The sequence below is a fragment of the Emydura macquarii genome, unplaced genomic scaffold (assembly GCF_026122565.2).
Source record: "Emydura macquarii macquarii isolate MOO-44397 ecotype Brisbane River unplaced genomic scaffold, CSIRO-AGI_Emac_v2 contig_554, whole genome shotgun sequence".
NCBI classification, from domain to species: Eukaryota; Metazoa; Chordata; order Testudines; family Chelidae; genus Emydura; species Emydura macquarii.
This window is the reverse complement of record NW_027130691.1, coordinates 3,620,947-3,633,409: the sequence shown is the minus strand read 5'-3', so window position 1 is coordinate 3,633,409 and position 12,463 is coordinate 3,620,947. Positions and strand designations below refer to the sequence as shown.

The 12,463-nt window shown below is 48.7% G+C and overlaps 1 protein-coding gene across 1 annotated transcript in view; it reads right to left on the bottom strand.

Annotated features, from left to right (window-relative positions):
* The window catches only part of SSH1 (slingshot protein phosphatase 1), a 55,377-nt gene extending 48,289 nt beyond the window's left edge, over nucleotides 1–7,088 (bottom strand). Inside the window, exons 1-2 of the mRNA XM_067539483.1 lie at nucleotides 6,928–7,088; nucleotides 4,100–4,140 (exon numbers count right to left, since the gene is read on the bottom strand). Of these exons, the coding sequence (XP_067395584.1) occupies nucleotides 4,100–4,140; nucleotides 6,928–6,993 (107 nt within the window). The 5' untranslated portion in view covers nucleotides 6,994–7,088. The remainder of the gene's footprint in view (nucleotides 1–4,099; nucleotides 4,141–6,927) is intronic.
* Nucleotides 7,089–12,463: the final 5,375 nt, after the last annotated feature.

Sequence of the window (12,463 nt, the reverse complement as noted above, 5' to 3'; positions counted from 1 at the left end):
ACTTTATGTTCCAACAGCTCTTCCTTTTTCTAACTGCTAGTATCCTATTAGGTCTTTTAAGTCAGGCACTGCACCACCAAACCCTATAGCTATCACATGTTACAGAGCACTGCTGTCAGGTCACTCTCAGACCAAGATCTAAAAGTTAAGACAAAAATATCTCACTGCCACACCAATCAGTTCCTGCATTTCCTACAGCAGACTCAACCGGAGCTTTTGACTGCTTGTGCAGCAAAAGAACAAAGAAGTTGAACAACTCTGCCACCCTATGGGCACAAGGTAGACTCTCAGTAAATCGCTCTAAAGAAGGCATCCTTATGAAAGGGGAGACAAATGCCTTCTGTGCAAAGGGTCACAATACATTTTAAAATTGTATTTCATGAGCCATGGTGACAAAACTGGTGCCACATATACTCCCCTCAATCCCCAGCAGAGCTCCCACTCATTACAGCAAGAGGCTTGGACAAAGTCCAAAGGTAGCAACCAATTCTTAGGTGTCAGTCCTGCAAATACACACACACAAGTAGCCCCATTACGTTCTGAGAGATGGGGGAAATCGGACCTTAGTTTGTAAAGTTACTGCGATTCGCACCATCACTCAGTGAAAAAAATTATGCAAAACCCTTTTAAGATCAATATTAATCTCCCCTTTCGTTTATATGGCTGCTGCTGAGTGCAAATGTCTGACTTGTGTATATATATCCAGGGCTGGGAGTTCAAATTATGCACGCAACTAATCACCTGTGTTAACTAAAAATATAGCCATAAAGCCTGGTTGTTAAGTTTCCAGAGCGCACATCACACTGAGCTGAATGAGACCATGCACACTTCTCAGAACTGTTTCAGGCTGTTTTAGGAGTATGGTTACACTACAGCTGGAAGGTGTACATTCCTGCTCAAGGAGACAGATTAAAACGTTTTATTAGGAAATGTTTAAGCACAAAACAATAAAGCAATATTCAAGGTTCAAAAAGCACAGTAATACAGCATCCGGGGATGACATGCAGTGGGGGGGGGGGGGGGGGGCTGATCGAGGATGAGCTGTGGCCCGTGGGAGGGGCTGGGGGTGTGCGGCTTGAGGGTTGCAGGAGGGTGTGGGGGGAACGCTATCCAGCGTGGAGGGAGCGTCTCTGGGGGGCATTGCCAGGGAAGGCGAGTGAGTCCATGCGTGGGGGTGGAGGTCTGGGGAGTACAGTGGCGTACGGGGGGATATGTGGGTTGGGGGACGCTATCCATGGTGGAGGGGGTCCCTGGGAGGTTGAGGAGGGAGGGTCCTGGGGGATACTTGTCAGGGAAGGCAAGTGGTCCATGTGTGGGGGTGGATGTCTGGGGGTACAGTGGCATGCCACAGCGAGGGGGGTCCCTGGGAGGCGTTTGCTAGGGAGGGCGAGTGAGTCCCTGTGTGGGGGTGTGAGTGGAGGTCGGGGGAGAGGCGATAGGAGATACATATGTGGGCATGAGGGCACATTTCAATGCAATGCATAGTAAAGTCATTGGGGGCAGGATCCAGCAGGAAAGAGAATATATAGGTCCATGTGGGGTGAAATGACTCTCATTAGTCCAGTGTTCCTTATGGTCGACTGGCAGGTCAGTCCCGTCTTCTTCCGCGGCGAGTGAGTCCATGCGTGGGGGTGGGAATGGGGGCCTGGGGAGGGCAGTGGTGGGGTGGGGTGGGCTGCAGTATCCCGGATGGGGCGTGGTGATGTTGGGCTTAAGGGTTACAGCCAGTATACTACAAACAGAAGGTATAAGCTTTCGTGAGACTCAGTTCACTTCGTATTCTACCTCTGCATCTGATGAAGTGAGCTGAGTCTCACGAAAGCTTATGCCTACAAAAATTAAATGTGTTAGTCTTTAAAGTGCCACAGAACTCTCGTTGTTTTTGCTGTATACAGACTAACACGGCTACCCCTCTGGAACTGTAAAAACAGAAGGGTAGCCATCGTGGTGTGAGCAGTGGGAGGACTTAGCCGTCACCAGTATGATCCTGTCAACACCCTAGGTACGTACTCAGGACAGTTAGCCTCTCCTCCTGCTTGCCCCACTACAGCTACATTTCTATTTTTGGTGCAATAGCTCCATCAGAGCTAGCATGGGTGTGACTCCTTGAGCTGGAGTACACGCCTTCTAACTCCAGCGATCCTAAGTCTGAAACGGCTCTGAGAAGGGTGCACCATCTCATTTAACTCAGTGTGATGTTGTCTATGAAACTTAATGAAGGGGCTTTATCGCTGTATTTTTAAGTAACACAGATGATCAGCTAAACACATAGTTTAAACCTTCTGGATCCAGCACAGACATACTCTGAGACAGCACTACATCAGGCGACATTCAGAAGGTTCTTCGTGACCATATTGGTTAAATACTTAATCCTTTTTTGCAAATGAAATTTTGCATTCTGAGGAATCGGTATCTGTCATGAGGACCAGATAATAAACCAAGCAGGCTGAAACCAGCCTGCAAACCAGGAGTTTGACACACCTTCCTGAGAGCTCTGCTGCCTTGTGTCTACATGGACCAACTACTTTTGGATCTACGACTGCATCATCACCCTGCCCCTTTATAAAGAATAACAACAATAATTTACACTTCTGTAGCAGCTTTCGGCAAAGGAACATTTTATAAACATGAATCAGATCTTATGACTCCCCTGGTAGGTTAAGTATTATTGTTTCTATTTTACAAAAGGGTAAACAAAAGCACAGCGAGATTAAGGCATGGCCCCAGGGCCACTGCAAGTCATGGCCATCTTTCCATTGACTTCAGGGGGGGGCTAAATGTGGGCCCCACGTCACACAGTGAGTAAGTGGCAGAACTGGGGGTAGAAGCAGGAGTCCTGAATTCTGCTTGAACTTCTAGACATGGCCTCCACGACAAAACAAGGATTGAGAAATAAAAACCAGATATTATAATCAGAACACTTACAAACCAGAGTCCTTCTTAACAAAATCAAATGCTTAGTGCCTCTGATGAATAGCAGGAGAAGACACTGATGGTCAGTCTAGTTACAATGATTTGTAACTCAAATCAAATCACTTTTGAGCCAGACAACAAAGGTGGTAATACAGCTGTTTGCAGCTTACCTCACCTTTTTATAGAGAAGAGAACTTGGCTTTCTACTCTTTCTAACTTCACTATATGCAGAATAAAAAGGGACCATTCCTCAAAAGCCCATCCATTGCCAAAATTAGAAAATTATACAGGTTCCAAATTGAAACAGCTTCCAGGCCCAAAGCATATCTATGCATCTGCTGGACTCAGCTGGTTTATCAGGTTGTAAAGGGAAATCAAACTCCCAGTAGCATGTAGCACAGAAACATTGTGCAATATTCCATGAGCACAGTGTATCTGAAGGTGTAAATAGCAAACAGAAAACAAAAACAACAAATTACCTAAATGGACATTAAAACTGTGGAGTAGGGCCACGGAGAAGAGAAAATCAAAAGAAAAAAGCCATTGAGATACTGCAGAGTTTCTATGCCTTACCCTTCAGCCAACTGCTTTTGAGATTGTGGGCAACGATTGATTCTGCACATGAATTCAGTGAGGGAAGCTCTTTCCCATCTCTTTGGGTTACTTACCTCGGCCCTCTCTTATTTCTTTTCCTCCTTTCCTTTTCCCCCTCCTCACTTGATAACAGCAACTTATTATTTCCAACATGAAATGAATTCAATGCTTGACCATTAAACAGTCAAAAGCAAAGAGAGGATGGCTCCATTTCCACTACTCCTTGACACCCCCCAAGAGCATAGCCCCGCCCGAAAAAAGCTCAAACCATTAGAGACAAGACACAGTAAGATAATTAATAAGTGTTGTGGATGCATTTTATTTAAAAAATTCCACTTTTTTCCTGCCCAGAAAATTAAACCTCATTTTAGTTTTTAAATCTGTGAAATGCCAAGACCAAAAATAAAATAACTAAAGGCTGGCGCTAAGTGATCTGACCTCAGCTCACTAGAGGCCCTGGGGTCTACACAGGTGCAAGAATCTGCCTGCCCAAAGCTCATTATGGGATCAGGGCCTAGGGAATTACATGGCAGAAGTTCAACACTGCTGGAAACAATGTTTAAAACAGCATGAATTAAATGGTTTTGCTCACCTCAGGTTTAATTTGCGATCTTCATCACTGCCAACCTCCAGCTAAGGAGAGAAAAAAGGGATAGAGAATGTGTTATGCACTGGCTGTTTCCAACCTCTAGTCAAAAATTCCTCACGTTTTAAAATAATGATACTGAATTTTATCAAGCCATATAAAATATCACCACCCACCGTTTCACCTAGTGCAGGATGTCAAAGCGGCTCACAGAGAGAGAGTTTAAAACATTTAAGCACCAAGCCAGTCCTGGAGCATCAACCTGTAGGATGGAATCCTTAGACATCACAATGGGTGTGCACACAACCTTTGTCCACAGGGGCTCGGAGGGGCAGATCCATTTTTAGGCCCTGATTCTGCACTATGACCTGCCCAAGCAGATGGCTGAGCCTGTACATCTCACAAAGCAGGACTGGGGCTTTGCTTACAGCAGAAGAGTTGCTGGAGATCTGATACGGCAATGGAGCTATTTTAATTTATAAAAAATTTTTTAAAACTTCAGAAAGATTTATGGCATGCTGTATTGACACTATGACAACCCTCTTGAAGTCAACATTAGCATCCATTTTATAAATCCATATTGTTTTCTGAGTTATTAAGAGGCAGGCTGTAATAGCTCTTTCATAGTCAGTAAGAACTTTTGGATCATTAATTCCTTTTTTTAAAAGTCTCTAAATACCTGTTATCACAGACTCAGACTTTGTAGAGCCTGTAAATCCATATTTACAAGAAAGATCATAACAGATCAGGGAAAACTCAGACACAGTATGTCAGGAATTTTTTTTCTTTAAATTAACACCTATACAAACAAAAATCAATGTTTACATTTCAAGGGGCGATTCATAGACTCATAGAATTTTAGGCCAGAAGGGGCCATTAGGATGGAGAGATGGGGTGGTTTCCTACCTCAGCCTTTCTCTGAGTAACATTTAAAGCATCTCTGCCAGGGATGACTTCTATTCCTGGCCTCATAAAGATGCTTCTGAAAAGGAATTGTCCAGTCTTTGGAATATGCAGATGTGAGACAATATTGTCCCACGGAAGGAGACCACTACTTCATTGAAAAAAAAGCTTTATACCCCTACATAATATGATACTGAATATACATAATGCAGAAAAACTCAAAAGACAAGACAAACACACCCAAAGCCTGATTCACCTCTCACATACTGATTTTAGTCTAGTGTGTCACCTCACTAACTTCAGTGGGATTACTCCTAATTTACAACTGTGTAAATGAGATGAGACTCTTTCACGGGATCAAAAGGACAATCAATGGTTTATGTCCAAAATTTAGGTTTTATACATTTTTTTTAATGTAAAGGTTTTTAAAACCCTTATAGAAAAAGAAATTATCTTAATGATTTCATAACATTTTCAGTGAAACAAAATGGGGGAGGTAAATCTTTTATTGGACCATCTTCTGTTGGTGAGAGAGACAAGGCTTTGAGCTCTTCCTCGGTTGTTCTTCTTCTGATGTGAAAAAGAGTCCTGTGTAGCTAGAAAGCTTGTCTCTCTCACCAACAGAAGTTAGTCCAATAAAAATATTACCTCACCTGCCTTGTCTCGTTAATATCCTGTGTCCAACATGGCCATGACAACACTGCATACAACCTTTTTCAGTAAACATGATTAGAAAATAAACTGTCTCTCTGTGGCTTGGTAAACCCAAACGTCACAACCTGGGGCTACAGCAGAGCAACTAGGGAATTAAATGATGAGTCCAACGTCCACAGTTTGAGATGAACAAAATAAACCAAGAGCATCCCTGAGCTGGGGACAGTCAATGAGATTGTTAACATCCATTCCCCGCCATCTCCCATACTCAGCTGGGACAATCAGGGGGAGAAAGCTAGTGACAGGACTCTGCCAGGTGACAGACAGAATTACGAACCTGACGGGGGAATGGACACGGGGAAGTGTCTGGGAGTGAGGCCCAGGCAAGTGAGACACTGTATAATGGGATAGTGTGAGGGCGTAGGCAAGGACACCGCAGATTGAGGAGTTCGGGTAGGGGAACACAGAGCCTGTCTTTGGGGTTTATAAGGCAGGGGAAGGATACAAGGCAGGAGAAGAGGAATGGGGTGGAGGATGTAACAGGAGTGAGGGGCACATGGGGGTTGTAGTGAGGCAGAGGGGTACAGTAAGGTGTGGGCCTGGCGCTGAGAGAGGAGCTGCAGTGGAGTGAGAGGATTGTAAGGGCAGGAGAGTGAGGAAGGAGAGAATAGTAGGGTGTGAGTAAAGGGGAGAGAGTTTCATAGGCTGCAGAGGGGCGGGAGGAACAGAGCACCGAGTTGTTGGGACCAGGGGGAGAGCAGGGTGGGGGTGTAGTGAAATGAAGGGGGCAGGGAGAGTGTCGCAGGTGTGGGATGGACAGAGGAAGGGGACAGGGAGGAGTGAGCGTGGGGCACAGCTGTACCGCAGGAGGAGGGGGCAGGGGGATATGGAAGGTGGGGGGGATACGGGGGGCAGGGGGATATGGCAAGGTGGGGGGGTGGGCTCTGCAGGGGCAGGGGGATATGGCAAGGTGTGGGGTGTGGAGGGGCACAGCGGGGGTACAGCAGGGTGAGGGGGGGCAGGGGGACATGGCCGGGGGGGGGGCAGGGGGCATGGCGAGGTGTGGGGCGCGTAGAGGCGGGGGCACACGGCGCTGTGTATGGGGCAGGGCGATGCAGGGTGTGGGGCTAGGATACAGCGGGGTCTGGGTCAGGCGGGGGGCGGCTCCATCTCCTCGGCCCGCAGCCCTCGGGGCGGCCCGGCCCCCGCTTCCCGCCCGGCCCGGGGCCTGTCGCGGCCTCCCCCCCTCAGGCCCGGCCCGGCCCGGCCCGGCTCACCTCGCTGGCGCTGGCCGAGGAGGCGGCGCTGGGGGTCGGCGAGCGCTGCAGGGTGACCAGGGCCATGGCTGGGCCGGGGGCTGCCGGCTCCGGGCCGGGGCGGAAGCGGAGCGCGGGGCCCGGCTACAGCGACTGCGGCTCCCGCCCGCCGGCCGCCTCCATCCGCCGCTGCCGCTGTGCGCAGCCTCCGGCCCGGGGCGTGGCGGGAGCGGGGCCGGGGCCGGGCTGCGGCGGCGCCCAGCGAGAGAGACCCAGAGTCAGTCAGTCAGTCAGTCAGTCGGGGGGGGCAGCAGGGGGTGTCGCGGGGAGGGGGCGGGAGGGTGTAGCAGGGGCCGGGAGGGGGCCTGGGGTGTAGACGGGGAGCAGGGGCTGAGGTGCCCGCTGGGAGTGGGGTGCAAGGAGTGGGGTGGGGTGGGAAGGGGTAGTAAGGGGGCTGGAGGAAGGAGGGGAGCAGGCAATGGGCCTAGGGGTGCAGGGTGGAGCAGGGGCTGGGGTGCAGGCAGTGGGCCTAGGGGTGCAGGGTGGAGCAGGGGCTGGGGTGCAGGCAATGGGCCTAGGGGTGCAGGGTGGGGCAGGGGCTGGGGTGCAGGCAGGCAGGGGCATGCAGGAGAGGCAGCAGCTGCGAAGAAGAAGAAGAAGCTGGGCACAGCTGAGGGGGTATCTGCAGCGGAGGGGGCCTGCTGGCAGCACCGTGGGGCCTGGCTGGGGCAGGGGGGTGCCGGCCTAGACAGCTGCAGCGGCATTAATCCCCACTGAGACCGGAGAAGAGTCCCAATAAAACTGTTTCTTATGTTCTGCTGTTGAACTGTGACACCTGGCGAAGGAGGAGCCAGCTCACCTGCCTGGCACTTGGCAACCCTGGACTGTCTGTCTGTCCGTCCCTGGGGGGCTGTGCCTGAAAACAGCGACTGCATGGAGTCCTTTTCAGTGACAGGTGCAATACTGATGTCTGCAATGCTGCTGCATACGAAATAAATTACAAGGGATTTCTTCAGAGAGTGAAATCTGGGGCATTTTACATCTCTGCTCCTTGTCATGAGCTTCAAAGAGTCCCAGTGGGAGGTTGCCACAAGCAACTGGGAAAACAAAGGGAATTATTACAATCTCCCAAGTAACGGAGCAAACTCTCCCCACTGTATTGACCAACTTCAGTGCCATTGCACGGGTGCAAATGAGGGGTAAAATGTTGCTCACCTTCATTGCTGTGGTGAACTGTTTGAAGCAAATGGGGCACAAAGGCAGGAGGAAAACACTTGTGATTCCTTGTATATGGAACAAAGACACTGAAGGCTTGTTAGCTCACAAATGAAAGAGCCAAGGAATTTTAAGTAGACACAGGTCATTACAATTTCATGGGCATAATCTGTCTCCTCTTATAAAGATGGTCCGTGTCAGCGAGGAGGAATAGAGAGAATCATGATATTCAGGGAATAGGGGAGAGTGACTTATTAGATCTTTCCTTCTAAAGTGTGGCTAATGTGAATATTCAGAACTGTCATCTGGAGTAATTGTGGCCAAGGGCGTTTATTAAAATCAGACTAGACCAAAGAGTGTATAGCAGTCCCTCTGGGAGCCTGCAACATCTGTCTGTCTGGGAGACCTGTGCCTCACTGATGTGTCCTCTCTAATAGTATTGGAGCATTCATGCCATTCCTACTCCACCTTCAGTGCGTGGAAGGACTGAACAAAGGAGGGCTGGCTCCCGCAGACTCTCAGCAAACACAAGGCAAAGGGGCGTCTCTGTGTGCGCGCGTGTGTGCGCGTGAGCAGGCCTCCAGGGAAGGTCTTGCAGAGAGGCCATCCTTCTAGAATAAAGGGACTGGCAAACAAACCCTCACCCTCAGAATCCACTAAGCTGGACCAAATTGCTGTCCAGATGGAAGGATATTAGCTATGCTCTCTGGGTAGTAGCCCTCGCCACTCCCCTGACACAATCGGTGCCACATACTATAAACCTCAGAGAGGCTCCCCTTGTTTTTCTGCCGTTACATTGGCTTTAAGTTTCAGACTCTTGTTCTGACCCTGGCAGGAATTCGTTCCTGTTTCCGTCCTGCACCAGGATCTGGTCAGTTCATCCATCTGGGGTCAGTGTGCTTTTTTTTAAAGGAGTGAATCCATTTCTAGAAGAAGCATAAAGGGTGAGGCTGGGGCTCCATCTTTGTCAGGAAAGGACAGTGCAATGAAAAAATAACATGAGATCTACAGACAGGACTAAACCCCCACCTACCTCAATAGGAGTTTGAGTAAGAACTGCAGGATTGAGCCCATAGCTACAGGACCAGATGCAACTGCCGATGATTTAGGGAATGTTGTCAAACCAGGATTGAAGTTGATCCATTAATTCCAAATGAGGGTCCTCTTTGGGAAGGAAACCTTCCCGGTCCTAGCTAGAGCTGGGTAGATACTGCGCCAAAGCACACACAAGACTTCATTCACGTAAGCCCTTTGAATGTATCTGGACAGCATTTAAATCATGGCCCCTTTTACTCACTTCCTGTGACTATTTGTATGAGCAATTTGTTTGTGGAATGAGAAAGCATCACAGATGCTCATGGGAACATGCCTGTGTGGAAACACCTGACAACCATCTTAAAACATGTTATGGAGTCATCAAATAATGGAGCACAAACCATACCATGTGACTCGGGTGACTAATCACAGAGCACGGATGGTGAATTATAACAATCCTGGCAAATGGAGCCCATAGGCTGAAGTACATTCACATCAACTGCTCACTGAATAGTTCTGACTAATGGGGAGGCAGTGTGTCCTCATGGATAGGGTGCTGCTCTGGGACTTAGGAGACCCTGGTTTAGCTCCCAGCTCTGTTGCTGCTTGGCTGAGCGATCTTAGTAAGTTACTGCCATGCTCTGTGCCTCAGTTTCCCCATCTGTAAAATGGGGATAATAACACTGACCTCCTTAGTAAAGTGCTTTGAGATCAATGAATGGAAAGCAGTGTACAAGAACTAGATGTTTTTATTTGTTATTTATTATTAATGTATGAATTTGTAAGTAATCAGTCTGCCTGCAGCTAATTCATAATCGGAAGGAGACTCAGAAGTCACTGAATAACCAGTTTCCTGTGAATAGTCGTAGTTATACAGATCTGTAGTAATACTCACAGATGCTTTTAAAAGGGAAACAGGAAGATCTTCAGGCCTGAACTGCCCTTCCTTTTTGGAGATGGACTCCATGAGGTGCCATGCAGTTGGACCCCCTGCAGTCCATACCTGCCGAGTGTATACAAGGCATTTTAAAGCATCTGACCACATTAGAACGGCATGAAAATGATTCCCTTTCACACGGGTCGTTATTACCCTTTCCCTAATGAGACCTGACTCACAGCTACCTCTGGAGCGCTAGGTGAGCGGTCAGAGGGGACTGATCCCACAGAGAATTGCTACAAAAATGTCGCACGGAATATTTAAACAACTGCATAATCTGGTCAAGGAGAAGCTGTTGTGCTGGTTTCTTTTATACAACACAGTCCTTCGCAGCTGAAGACCAAGATGAGAGCGCAGTCTAGCCGTTAGGACTGGCGTTCTGTTCCCAGCTCTGCTATTGACTCACTGTGTGACTGGGGGGCTGATCATTTCATCTCTTTGAGCCTCCGCCTCCCCATCTGTGAAATGGGCATAATGATCCTGAACCCCACCCTCCGCCCCCAGGGTGCTGCCATTAGGCTTAAATCACATCTGTGAAGCACTTTGAGAGCATCATACAAGAGAAAAGTAGTATTGCCAGAGAAAGTGTGAGGGGTCAGCAGTGCCAAAAGCAAGAGGCAGACAAGTAATGGGGTAATTAGTATAATAGGCTTTACTGATTGAATATAAAGCCCTTAATAATTTAGGCCCTTGAGCAACTGCCTCTCCCCCATGACTCTCCAAGGCAACTGAAGCCTAGGAGTCCATACGAATCTGCCCTTCTTGGTGCAGTCTGTCTGATGGCATTTCTAAGATACCTGTCCCTGTGGTCCCCAAGGGCAGGGCAACAAGCAAAGGTAGCAGCAAGGTGCTTCCCTGCCTTTGGGACAGCTACAGCAGGTGGAAAACACCCCTCACCACTGGTGCAGGCTGTGCGTCCAGGAGCAGTGAGGACCCTAAGCGCTGCCCCCAGGCTCCGCACTGCCTGGATGATTGGGGGCTGGAGGGTGTCCTCCGTTTCTCACAGTATTTCCCTCTTCCCATCATCAGTTCTGTTCTTGCTTGGATCAAACCTGCACCAAATGTTTGTCAGCCATCCACACCTCCATTGCTGCTCCTGGGGCAGCTGGGTGATGGCAGGGCTGCACTGATGGAGAAGATGCCTAGAGCCAGGTGATCAGCATGCTCTTGATCTTGGCGTTCATTGGAGTCGCAGCGCCCGCTAGTTGTCTCAGATGCATGCTGGAGAGAAGGGCAGACAGCAGCGAGCCCTGCGTCTCTCCATCTGGAGGCTCTGGGTAGAGAGGAAGATTTGTCCATCACGACTGGTGCCATCGGTGTGCTGCTCCAGGGCCCATATGAGGAACAGCAGCACCTTATCATCAACAGCATCAATGGCTGCGGGTCGCATATCAAGACATAGAAGCTTGGAGGTTTGACTGTCTCCCTGTCACTCCCTCTGAGTATATCCACATGGCTCCTTGTCTCCCGCCTAGCCAAGTGCAAGGTCTTTCTGTTCCGGTCAGCCTGCACCCTTTGTTTTAATCACCTCTGTCCTTTCTTGGATCCTTTCCTTTGTTCACATGGTTCGGAATGGATTTCATTCTGGTTTGTGTATGGCATCCCACGTGCTCTTGCGAGACGGCTCCTTTATACATTAACCAATACATAAATCATCAGCCTCTTGTGTTGAGAAAAACAATTCATCCACCTGCTCAGACTGAAATCCTGGGCCCAGGAGTCCATGTACTTATTTTCAGTTTGATTACTTGTGAGAACAGTCCACATTTCTTTTTCATCAGAACTTATTTTTAAAAAGCTACAGACAACTCCTGCAGTCCTCAGCGAAAATCCTGTCTGTAGCAATCCTGCCCATGCACCATATGCTTCAATACCTCTTACTTCAATATTATGGGTATCTACACACAGACACAATCATAGAGAAACCTGCCTTTGAGGTAGAGGATGAAATTATGGGTTTCTCAGACCAGAGGAGGATTGAGAACAAGGAAAGAGTATATCTATCACGTAGAGCAGTGGGCCAGGAGTCAGAGCTCCTGGGTTCTAGTCTGCATCTGCCACTGACTCACTGCCTGATCTCAGGTGCAGATCTCTTAGCCTCTCTGTGCCTCAGTTTCCCCATTTATAAAATGGGGTTGCTAATGCTAACCTATCTCACAGGGGTGTTGGGAGGCAAATTAACTTCCCTGTGTAAAGCGCTGAGCTCCTTTGATGAAACATGCTATAGAAGTCCAAGAGCACTTTTCCGCACCATTTCAAATCTGCTCTGAGCTGGTGATCCTTTCTCATCTATTTCTAGAAAGAGACAGGGAAGCCTTTTTGTGCATCACTACACTAGGGACTGAGCCTCACTGCAACGGAACCGCCCTT